The 12,364-nt window shown below is 47.1% G+C and overlaps 1 protein-coding gene across 1 annotated transcript in view; it reads left to right on the forward strand.

Moving 5' to 3' along the window:
* The window catches only part of LOC129830379 (death-inducer obliterator 1-like), a 76,336-nt gene extending 64,961 nt beyond the window's left edge, over nucleotides 1-11,375 (forward strand). Inside the window, exon 16 of the mRNA XM_055892921.1 lies at nucleotides 72-11,375. Within this exon, the coding sequence (XP_055748896.1) occupies nucleotides 72-6,562 (6,491 nt within the window). The 3' untranslated portion in view covers nucleotides 6,563-11,375. The remainder of the gene's footprint in view (nucleotides 1-71) is intronic.
* The last annotated feature ends 989 nt before the right edge of the window (nucleotides 11,376-12,364 follow it).

A 12,364-nucleotide genomic window follows, 5' to 3' on the forward strand; every position in this document is an offset into this window, starting at 1 on the left:
AGTCTGCACACACCAGCATTATTTAAGACAACATTCAAAACTAATCTCCCTACACCCTCTTTATGTAACAGGCCTTGAGAAAAATCGCCCCAATCTTCTTCTGGGACTGGTTATTTGCCAGAAACCCAAACGTGCGGAAAGCGTACCACAAGCGGTTGAAGAGAAGAGACCCAAGATCCGTATGTCCAAAGACCCCAGAGATATTGGCCTCCCTAGACCCCCTTCGCTGTATGGGTCTGACCCTAGAATGGAGGAATTCTTGCCCTATGACCCAGAGATGCCCATGTCCCCCCTTCCTGGTTCCCCTCCTTCCACTGGATCCCTGTCACACTCCTCCTCCTCTGGCTCACTGACTAGCCCATCACTTCTGTCCTCCATTAGAGCTTCTGCCCCTCCCCCCACCACTAGCTCCTCCGCTGCACCTAGCAGCACCGCCACCAGTCCCCTGCAGACCTTCCTGAAGTCACTGTTTGGGATGGACTCTCCTGCAGTCCCAGCAGTTGCTGCAGTGCCCCTTCCATCCACTCTCCCCCCTCTCCCAATGGTGGATCCAATAGTCCAGCAGTACGGGCAGAAATCCAAAGTCAAAGAGATTGAGGAGGAGGAAAATGAATATGATCGACCATACGACCCAGGGGAAGAGTATGGTCCAGCAATGGGCTATGGATTGGTTGCCCCAATTTGTACGGATAAAAAGTTTGAGGCGAAAGCTGCCTCTCTGGCCGTTTGTGCTGATGATGACGACGTGGCTTACGACCCTGAGGATGAGACTATCTTTGAGGACATGCACAAGGATGGGGTCAGTGTAGCAAAAGCCCCATCTCCAACTCCTACCCCAGCTCAAGCTCCTACCCCAGTCACAGTACAAGCCCCAGTCCCAGCTCCCACTCCAGCCCCTCTGTGCCTCCCCATTACTGGTGATGTAATTGTCTCGGCCGCTACTCTGACTGAACAACAGCGAATGCTTGAGGAGCTCAACAGGCAGATCGAGGAGCAGAAACAGCAGTTGAAGGAGCAGGAGTGGGCACTGCGTCAGCAGAGAGAGGCAGTGGGCATGTTCATGGCCCACTTCTCTGTTTCTGATGCCTTGATGTCTCCCCCTCCTAAATCTGGGCGGTCTCCATTTCAAACACAGCAGACTGAAGGAGAGCAGTCTGAGGCGAATCCTTCAGCGGATCAAAAAGCTTTGAAAGGTCTCTTGAAAACAGAAGTACCAGTAAAACAAGAGATTAAGACAGAGACCAAGACTGTACCTCTTTCAGAGTCAAGAAATGTGGAAATGCCCAGTGCAACAGCGAAGCGGGTAAAAGAGATTAAAAAGGAAAATATTCAGGCAACCGACAATTCAGATCCTGAAGCTGGTGAGATCCAGGACTCTGATGTAGCTTACGACCCAGAGGATGACACGATCTTTGATGAGCTGCAAGACGTGAATGTAGAAGAGAAGGGGAAAACTCTACCACATTCAGCAAGGCGTTCTGGGCGGTCTCGTGACTCCTCGGTGTCTAGCTCGTGTCGTGGCACATCGCGCAATGACACTCCTGATAGGAGGCGTAAGCATAGCAGCCAACCGCGTACTCACTCACCCAAAAGACGGGACCGTAAAATCAAGGACCGCCACAAAAGCCCTCCTCGTCGATCTGGCAGGCGGTCCCCTGGACGCTCTGATAGGCAAAGGGACAGACACAGACGGGGTGGGAGGAGCCAACCGTATCACAGAGATTGTGACCAGTCTGACCGCACAGGCCGCCATCTCCCTCATAAAGAGAGCACTTCTCGGCGCAGCTCTTGTAGCCGTAGAAGATCCCCATCTACACCAAGAAAAACACTAGATTCCGCCTCTAGGGGAGTCTCAAAGGGTCAAAGGGAGTCTTCTCCTCCTCCAGTGTCAGAAGACTCCAAGCGTCCAGAGGCTCCTGAAGACATGGGTCCTACGAGCCCAGCTCCAGCACTGGTCATGGAGACTAATGACTCACCTCAGCCCCCTCTTGATAGAAAGGACATTAATGAATCACTGTGTGATCGTTCTGAGTCTGGACGTCCACCACAGGGAAAGATTGAGTACGCAGGCCATCAAATGCCCCATGAAAATCCCACTCCCCAGCAACCTGGGGATCAACAACCTCCTCAAAGCTTGCTGCGATCACCACCAACAGGCCTCAACAACCAGCAAGGCCTCAACTTACAGCGTCAAGACAATAGGGATAGGGCCTCTCAACGGGAAATACTAGAGCAACGCATTGTACAGAGCCCATCAGACATTATGAGAGAAAAACAGTTTTCCTCACAAGGTCCTCCCCACAAGGCGTCTCCAAACCAAGGGCCAGATATGATAGTACAAGGGCAAGACATGAGGGGGGAAAGGAGAGGGCTGCAAATGAGGCATCCAGGTCCAGAACCAAATATGAAAAGTCCAGATATGAGAGGGGAACACTTCTCACTAACAACTAACTTTGGAGGTCCGCCATCGCCCCATTTCAACAGTCTAAGGATGTCTTCATCCATTCCAAGAGGACATTTTGAGGACCAAAGAGGAGCACATCGTCCTGGTTTCCATGGCCCCAGGGGTCCTCGTCCCTCGAGGTTCAACCGGCCCAGAGGCTCATCTCCAGGGCATTTCCCAGACAAAGGGGAGCCACCACGGTCCTGGTTTGATGGTCCACATCAGCCCGTGATCAGACTTCAAGGGCTGCTAGGAACAACAAGAGACGCCAACAACCAGCATCATGACAGTGAAGGTGGGCCTGTTCAATCAGAAATAAAGGAGCAACACATTGTACAGAGTCCTTCAGAGATGATGAGAGAGAAACAAGGTCCTCCCCACATGACTTCTCCAAACAACCAGGGTGAGTGGTCCAGCAGTTTAGAGAGGACAGTTCCCGATAGGAGGGAGGGGAGAAGAAACCAAGGCCCAGACATCAGAGGGACAGATATGATGGGACCAGGGCCAGATATGATGGGACCAGGGCCAGACATGCAAGGTCCAGGGCCAGACATGTGGGATGATAGAAGAGGGTCAGACATGTGGGATGATAGAAGAGGTCCAGGGCCATACATGAGTGGTCCAGGGCCATACATGAGAGGTCCAGGCCCAGACATGAGAGGTCCAGGCCCAGACATGAGAGGTCCAGGCCCAGACATGAGAGGTCCAGGCCCAGACATGAGAGGTCCAGGCCCAGACATGAGTGGTCCAGGGCCATACATGAGTGGTCGAGGCCCAGACATGAGAGGTCCAGGCCCAGACATGAGAGGTCCAGGCCCAGACATGAGAGGTCCAGGCCCAGACATGAGTGGTCCAGGCCCAGACATGCGAGGTCCAGGCCCAGACATGCGAGGTCGAGGGCCAGACATGAGGGGTGATGGGAGAGGGCTAGACATCTTGGATGATCGAAGAGGTCCAGGGCCAGAGATGAGAGGGCCAGAGACTGACATGTGGGGTGATATGAGAGGTCCAGAGCCAGACATGAGAGGTCCAGATATGAGAAAAGAACGAAGACACCCAGATATGAGGGATCTAGGACCCGACATTAGGAATCCAAACATGAGGAGTTCAGGCCCAGACATGAGAGATCCAGAAATGCCAGGCCCAGATCCAGACCTGAGAAGTCCAGACATGAGAGGGGACCACTTCACACCTATAGCTAACTTCGGAGGACAGAGGCCACCATCGCCTTATTTCAACAGTCCAAAGATTTCCTCATCTGTTCAAAGAGGACATTTTGAGGATCAAAGGGGAACACATCATCCTGGTTTCCATGGCCCCAGGGGTCCTCGTCCCTCGAGGTTCAACCAGCCCAAAGCGTTACCTCCAGGGCGTTTTGCAGACAATGGGGAGCAGCCACAGTTCCGTTTTGAGTGTCCACAGCCAGTGGTAACACCTGTTCCTGTCTCGCTTGTAACATCAAGGGAGCACAGTATACAGAGCCCTTCGGACACTCTGAAAGAAAGCCAGATACCCTCACAAGGTCTTCCCCACAGGGCCTCTCCAAACAACCAGGGGGAGCGGTCCAGCAGTTTAGAGAGGAGAGATCCTGATATTAGTGAGGGAAGGAGAAACCCAGGGCCAGACATCAGAAGTCCAGATATAATGGGACCAGGACCAGACACTAGGGGTGATAGAAGAGGGCCAGACAGGAGAGGTCCGGGTCCAGACATGAGAGATCTAGACACAAGAGGTGATTGGAGAGGGTCAGATATGAAAGATCCAGAACCAGACACAAGAGGTGATTGGAGAGGGCCGGGCCCAGACATCAGAGGTCCACGGCAGGACACAAGGGATGATAGGAGAGGCCCAGGGCCAGACACGAGAGGTCCAAGGCCAGACATGTGGGATGAGAGGAGAGGGCCAGACATGAGGGGTCCAGGGCCAGACATGAGAGATCCAAGGCCAGATATGAGAGATCCAAGGCCAGACATGAGAGATCCAAGGCCAGACATGAGAGATCCAAGGCCAGACATGAGAGATCCAAAGCCAGACATGAGAGATCCAAGGCCAGACATGAGAGATCCAAGGCCAGACATGAGAGATCCAAGGCCAGACATGAGAGATCCAAAGCCAGACATGAGAGGTCCAAGACCAGACATGTGGGATGAGAGGAGAGGGCCAGGCATGAGGGGTCCAGGGCCAGACACGAAAGGTCCAGGGCCAGACATAAGGGGTGATAGGAGAGGGTCAGGACCAGATATGAGAGGTGATAGGAGAGGGCCAGACAGGAGAGGTCCCAGTCCAGACATGAAAGATCCAGAATCATACATAAGGGGTGATAGGAGAGGTCCAGACATTAGAAGTCCAGGACTAGACACAAGAGGTGATAGGAGAGGCCCAGGGCCAGACACGAGAGGCCCAGGGCCAGACACGAGAGGCCCAGGGCCAGACACGAGGGGCCCAGGGCCAGACACGAGGGGCCCAGGGCCAGACACGAGGGGCCCAGGGCCAGACACGAGGGGCCCAGGGCCAGACACGAGAGGTCCAAGGCCAGACATGAGAGGTCCAAGGCCAGACACGAGAGGTCCAAGGCCAGACACGAGAGGTCCAAGGCCAGACACGAGAGGTCCAAGGCCAGACACGAGAGGTCCAAGGCCAGACACGAGAGGTCCAAGGCCAGACATGTGGGATGAGAGGAGAGGGCCAGACATGAGGGGTCCAGGGCCAGACACGAGAGTTCCAGGGCCAGACACGAGAGGTCCAGGGCCAGACATGAGAGGTCCAGGGCCAGACATAAGGGGTGATAGGAGAGGGTCAGGGCCAGATATGAGAGGTGATAGGAGAGGGCCAGACAGGAGAGGTCCCAGTCCAGACATGAAAGATCCAGAATCAGACATAAGGGGTGATAAGAGAGGTCCAGACATTAGAAGTCCAGGACTAGACACAAGAGGTGATAGGAGAGGCCCAGGGCCAGACACGAGAGGTCCAAGGCCAGACATGTGGGATGAGAGGAGAGGGCCAGACATGAGGGGTCCAGGGCCAGACATGAGGGGTCCAGGGCCAGACATGAGGGGTCCAGCGCCAGACAGGAGAGGTCCAGGGCCAGACAGGAGAGGTCCAAGGCCAGACAGGAGAGGTCCAGGGCCAGACAGGAGAGGGCCAGACAGGAGAGGTCCAGGGCCAGACATTTTACATTTACATTTGAGTAATTTATCAGACGCTCTTATCCAGAGCATCTTACAGTTAGATATGAGTGGTTCAGGCCCAGACAGGTGTCCAGAAATGCCAGGCCCAGATCCAGACATGAGAATTCCAGCTATAAGAAGAGACCACTTCACAACAAACAATTTTGGAGGACCGAGGGAAGTACATAGTCCTGGTTTCCATGGCCCCAGGGCTCTTCGTCCCTTGAGGTTCAACCAGCCCAGAGGCTTATCTCCAGGGCATTTCGCAGACAACGGGGGGCAGCCACGGTTTGACAGTCCACAGCCAGTGGTAAGACCGTTGAGGCATAAAGGAGGTTTACTCCCCACTCGCCCGGAGGGTCTCATTAGTTTGCTGAACAACACCCCAGAAGCTTTTAAAGAAGACCAGTGGCAGAATAGTCAATCACCTGATACGAGGAGAACAAGCCTACCCAGAGAGGACTGTGAAATGAGATACTATGGAGACAGAGAAAGCCACTCTGAGGAGCGTGGCCATTCTGGTAACCCTAGAGACAGCGGGAACTTCCAGGGCTCAGCGCCCCGCTTGTCCCAGGAGCGGCAGTTGCCTGAGGACAACAGGAGAGAGTGGGGTGGCAGTCATAGAAGGCAGAGGGGCAGGGGGACAGGTAGGCCTATGAGTAGGGAGAGCGAAGGGGTTAGAGGGAGGGAAGCAGACAGGCCCAGAGAGGAGGTGGGTGAAAAGAAAAAGACACCCGCGGAAACCGACAAAGACATTGGAAGAGCCACAAGCATGGAAGGAGATGCAAACAGAGTTATCACTAGTCTGCACAAACGTTCACTTTCAAAAGACAGCGACAGAAACAGTTTAAAGGATGGAAGTGGAAAGAAAGAAGAAGAAGAAATGGGGGGGAATGGTAACAAGGTTGAATCAACAGACACCCCCCAGACAGATACCTCCCAGGAGAGTTAAGGGCTTGACTGGAGACTACGGTTAACATAAATGCATGGATTTTGACATTTTTTTTTACCTGTTGGGCCATTTTCAGCACTACACACATTGAATATATCATGTGAATACAGTAAGAAAATCTACGGGAAAAGTGATTGTTGCAGAATTGATGGAAAACGATGGAAAAGATCTGACTGGTATTGCCATTTTAACTAAATGTCTGAAACGTGTTAGTGCTATGATTTCACAAATCCTCGACTAAGTTTGAAGTTGGCCTACAAACGAATTAGACCATACTGCTGTCATCTGTTCACTGGTTATAAAGCCTTCATTTTGGTTAATCTCATGATTAAATGTTTTAGAATAAATGAAAACTTAATTTCATTTTTTTTTCTGTATTATGTTTTAATTTGTTGAACGCAGGCCAATAAAAACGTAAGGAATTATCCTACTTGCATTTCATTTGAACCACAATCAATTGAGAAAGGAGAAACCCGCACACTGCTCTTGCTAGAATCACTGCTCTTTATTAAGCGTTCCGTATTCTTTTTTCTCACCTTATTCAACTGTTACCATGCACTTGCAACAAAGATAGCCCAGATGTGCGAGTGCCTTTTGAATTTGGAACCACAATCAATTATCAGGTTTGTCTGATAAAATTGTTTCCTAATATTTTAAAGAATTGCATACGTTTTGAGTTTTGCTTGTAATGTACATTTAGTGAATTTAAGAAGTATTGTGTAGCCTATGCATAATGGAAAGGTCATGCCATATTATTTCTGGTCAAGCACTGGGGCATTATTAACCTAAACTTAGGCCCACAGCCAAAGCACTTTCTCAGTTATGAGTTATCCACTTAGCCCTGTACTGTAGTTCAATACCAACTCTTGCTCCTCTTGTTGTGGCTTTGGGGGCCTTTGCGCCCCATTTAGAAATTACACAAGGGGAAAAACTCTCTCACAATAGGGTCTTTTACATATATTTTCAATACTTTTTTGACTTTTTTGACCTTCCATAAATGTTTGCCCATGGTAGAATTGGTCACAAAGGGATTTTTTTGGGGGGGAGGGGGGGGGCCTGACATTTACCAAAACATTCAGGAGATGGTGCTCCATTTTCCATACCCCACCCTACCATGAGACATCCATGTCTTCATCACTGAAAAAGATGAACAGCTGAGTTTGCTATAGTTTGAAAGCATACAAACAGGGTTATCAAAGAGTTTTATAAGACACGGCATACTCTTGAATGTGTCATGTTTTCGCTTATAATAAATGTACTAAAATGTGAATAAAATGTCAATTTCATATGGCACCGCAAAGATGGTTGGAAGTCCACACATCACAGAATGTTGACTTGAGTGGGAATATCCACTGTTTTAAATTATAACATCAATCTTCCATAGGAAACGTATTGAAATCCTAGAAATACAGGTAATAGAATTGACATTCCCATTCAAGTTGACATTTGACGTCGGGTGGAATGGAGCTAGTAATTTGAAGTAAATTCAATTTAAAATGTCAATTTTCTACCAGTTAAAGAAATTATGAAATTATTTGAAGACTCAGTTGGATGGTTTTCAAATGACATCAAACTCAACCGTTTATCAATGATGAAGACGTGTATGTCTCATGCGGAGGTGTAGTATGCAAAATCTGTCAAATTAGAGCACCTCTATCGGCAGATTCGGGTTAAAAAAAGTCCCACTGGGCATACACTGGTTGAATCAACGTTGTTTCAACGTCATTTCAATGAAATGATGTTAAACCAACATGGAAAAGACTGAACTGATGTCTGTGCCCAGTGACGTCACTTTCTGCCCACTTCTACCACGGGAAAACATGTATGAAACATTGCATTAAAATCACAAGCTGTGCAGTCAGAAAAAGATTGAATTCATTGTGAATGGCCCAATAAACTGGGTTACTCTACTTGCACAATCTTATTAAAAATAACAATAACTAAGGTAGATCTGGCGGGCTCTGAGGTACCAGAACACATGACATTTTTTAAATGTATTTATTTATAATAAAGCATTGCATGCATTGTCATTGCTTTTGCGTAGTGGCATAGGGCAGTAGAGTGGAGGGGCTTGCAGAAGTTGCACACATGGGGGAAAATGTTTGTACCCGAGGGTCCTGGGGAAAAATGTGGCTTTTTATAACGCATTTCATGCAATTCTACATCATTTTACCTGACTGAATCTTTTTTATTACTGCACAAATGATGTAAATGACAGGCTACTTTGACACGGACAAACTGAGAATCTGAGGTCAACCACAACGACCTTGTCTTGAATCCAGGCCTAAGTGTGTGAAGACACACATATTGCACAAAGCTTCCAGTAACTGCTCATTGAGTGGAACTGAGAAAAATGGCTTTTATTTACCTTGGTTTCACAGTAACTTTACGCAGTTACTGCTAACATGACCCCCATTTTCTCCAAAACACAATACAATAGAGGCAGGATACTTGTCCACATGATTAAGCCTGTATTTAATGTAAATTAACTCATTTTCGACCACACGAGCACTTACTGACTTTTTGCTTGGTAGGGCAGATTTGCAATCCAACCTGCGTTTTCACGCGATTCTATTTGAAATATAAGGGCTGTTTTGGCTGCATTCTGTTCACTGACAGATTTGCCGCCCATTCCCGACTAGGCTATACCATTTAATTGGGCTACACACAACCCACAGCTAGGCTATAAAAGAAAAAAAGCTATTAATACTCTGTGGCTAAATTATAGGCCTACTCCTGATTTAGAATTCAGAATTATTTCAGTGAATCTCACTGTAGTTATGTGGGAGATTCAGGGCCCTTCTCTCTCTCACAACAGTAACGGCTGCGTTTGGACAGTCTCTAGGCTAGCCTACAATGTTGCACAAACCATAAACCCGAACAGCCCAACACAAATCAATTAGAATACCAGGCACGTTTTCACATTACGTTTATTAAGGAGGCAGGTAAATTACAGAGGAGGCAACTCGAATTAAAGATATTCGCTTTCAAAGGAAGTTTTACATTGCAAACAGTGAAAATGATTTGTCATGTCAGGAGATGTACCAGATCTGGGAAAATAGGTTCCAGCACGAAACAGTCCAAAACTGAGAGGTGTGGGATTCTTTTCCGACAGGCTCTGGCTCAAATTAAGCACTGCCTACAAAACATAACTAAACTCAGCAAAAAAAGAAACGTCCTCACTGTCAACTGCGTTTCTTTTCAGCAAACTTAACATGTGTAAATATTTGTGTGAACATAAGATTCAACAACTGAGACATAAACTGAACAAGTTCCACAGACATGTGACTAACAGAAAGTGAATAATGGTTCCCTGAACAAAGAGGGGGGGCAAATTAATTGAGCTTTTGGACAAGTAAAAAATCTGGCCTACTTGTGTCTAAAAAAGTGAATGTCAAGCCCTGAACAGACACATTTTTGTGTCGTGCTGCTGTAGTGTCCTGAGGTACCATAGAGCAGGGTTTCGCAAACTCTGTCTTGGTGCCAACCCTGGGTGCACAAAAAAAATAAAAACATACAACCGGAGGGGCCCCAGGACAGAGTTTGGGAAACCCTGCCATAGAGTGCTATTCTCCTGTGGTGACTTTCTCCTCTCCGGATTTACAGAGCACAATCTGTGGTAAGACTGGTCAGCGGATCAAGCCTAGCAGTGTCTCATGCCAGGTCATGGTCCGGCAGGAGACCGCAGAGCCACCAAGTGACCCACAGGCATCGGAGCAGTGAAAACAACGTCTTAAGCCGAGTGGACACTACATGATTTTGGCCACGATTTAGCTGTCCCAGACAAGTTTTTGAGATCGGAGACAAAATCCCCAATGTCGTTGCCTACTCAGGGCGTGCGGCCGTCAGCGACGCTTGCTTAATGTGAGTGTGTCAAAGACGCAATCTGAGGACTACCGAGCAGTCCCAGACATCCAGGTTTGATTTTATTGCCACAAAATCTGCAATTCTCTTCTAGTGTGAGATGTGCAATGACAAGTTTTGAAAAAAATCTCACACTTGTCTGGGACAGCTAAATCGTGGCCAAAATCGTTAAGTGTACAGCCAGCTTTAGAGTTATAACACCTATTTAATTATTATTCTATTTATTATATGAAATATAATTGTACCTCAATGTGATTATTAGCCTCCTTAACAGGGCATGTACTCAAACATGTAATTCTCCATCTTCATCATTTGGCCATAATTTTTCGTCAGATTTCATAAATTTGTATTTTGATAAAAAAGTGTCCTGATAGTTCGACTGATATTTCAAATTAGCTTCACTTCCAAACCTCATGAACGACAATAATTAAACGGGGGAAAGTTTTAAGTTTCAGACCATGCAAGTAACATTCCAACATTTTGACTGAGGGCCTGGGTTATACAATGCAAGTGTAACTGCACTCAAGGGGTCATTTGGATCAGGTTACTGTAGAATGAAGGAGAGATGTTTTTTATACAACTTTACATAGTTGATTCTGAGGCAACAAACCTTTTTCCCCCAAAATAAGAGCGATTTACTGAATATCGTGCACAGATGACACTGTTTCTCTAGCGTTGATGAAAACGTGGTGATCCACTGACTAGATTTCAGTTTAGTTATTGTTAATCGTATGTGCATCTTTCAATTCTAATATTTGTGCAATATTTTTTGGTGTTTTATACAGGTTTGTTTAGTACTTGTGTCTGCAGTAAATACACTAAATATATATTGTTCAATGATGCTTCACTCTGTATAGACTCTGTTCAAAACTATGTTATTGTGACAGTTTTTCACATTACCCTGCTTATATTGGATATTTAAAAAAATAAATGTGACAATTTACTTGTTTTTGGTTAGTGTTTATCTACTGGTTGTTTTAGTGCATGAACATTCAGTTGATTAACTTGATACAGGGGCTTGCGAAAGTATTCACCCTCCTTGGATTTTCTTCTATTTTGTTGCCTTACAACCTGGAATTAAAATAGATTTTTTGGAGGGGTTTGTGTCATTTGATTTACACAACATGTCTACCACTTTGAAGATGAAAAATAATTTTTATTGTGAAACAAACAAGAAATAAGACACACAAAAAAAACTTGAGCGTGCATAACTATTCACCCCTGAAGTCAATACTTTGTAGAGCCACCTTTTGCAACAATTACAGCTGCAAGTATTTTGGGGTATGTCTCTATAAGCTTAGCACATCTAGCCACTGGGATTTTTGCCCATTCTTCAAAGCAAAACTGCTCCAGCTCCTTCAATTTGGATGGGTTCCGCTGGGCTACAGCAATCTTTAAGTCACACCACAGATTCTCAATTGGATTGAGGTCTGGGCTTTGACTAGGCCTTTCCAAGACATTTAAATGTTTCCCCTTAAACAACTCGAGTGTTGCTTTAGCAGTATGGTTAGGGTCATTGACCTGCTGGAAGGTGAACCTCCATCTCAGTCTCAAATCTCTGGAAGAATTTCCCAGTATTTAGCGCCATCCATCATTCCTTCAATTCTGACCAATTTCCCAGTCCCTGCCGATGAAAAACATCCCCACAGCATGATGCTGCCACCACCATGCCTCACTGTGGGGATGGTGCTCTCGGGGTGATGAGAGGTGTTGGGGTTGTGCCAGACATAGCATTTTCCTTGATGGCCAAAAAGCTCAATTTTAGTCTCATCTGACTAGAGTACCTTCTTCCATATGTTTGGGGAGTCTCCCACATGCCTTTTGGCGAACACCAAACGTTTTCTTATTTCTTTCTTTAAGCAATCCCTTTTTTTCTGGCCACTCTTCCGTAAAGCCCAGCTCTGTGGAGTGTACGGCTTAAAGTGGTCCTATGGACAG

This window comes from Salvelinus fontinalis, chromosome 31, assembly GCF_029448725.1.
Source record: "Salvelinus fontinalis isolate EN_2023a chromosome 31, ASM2944872v1, whole genome shotgun sequence".
NCBI classification, from domain to species: domain Eukaryota; kingdom Metazoa; phylum Chordata; class Actinopteri; order Salmoniformes; family Salmonidae; genus Salvelinus; species Salvelinus fontinalis.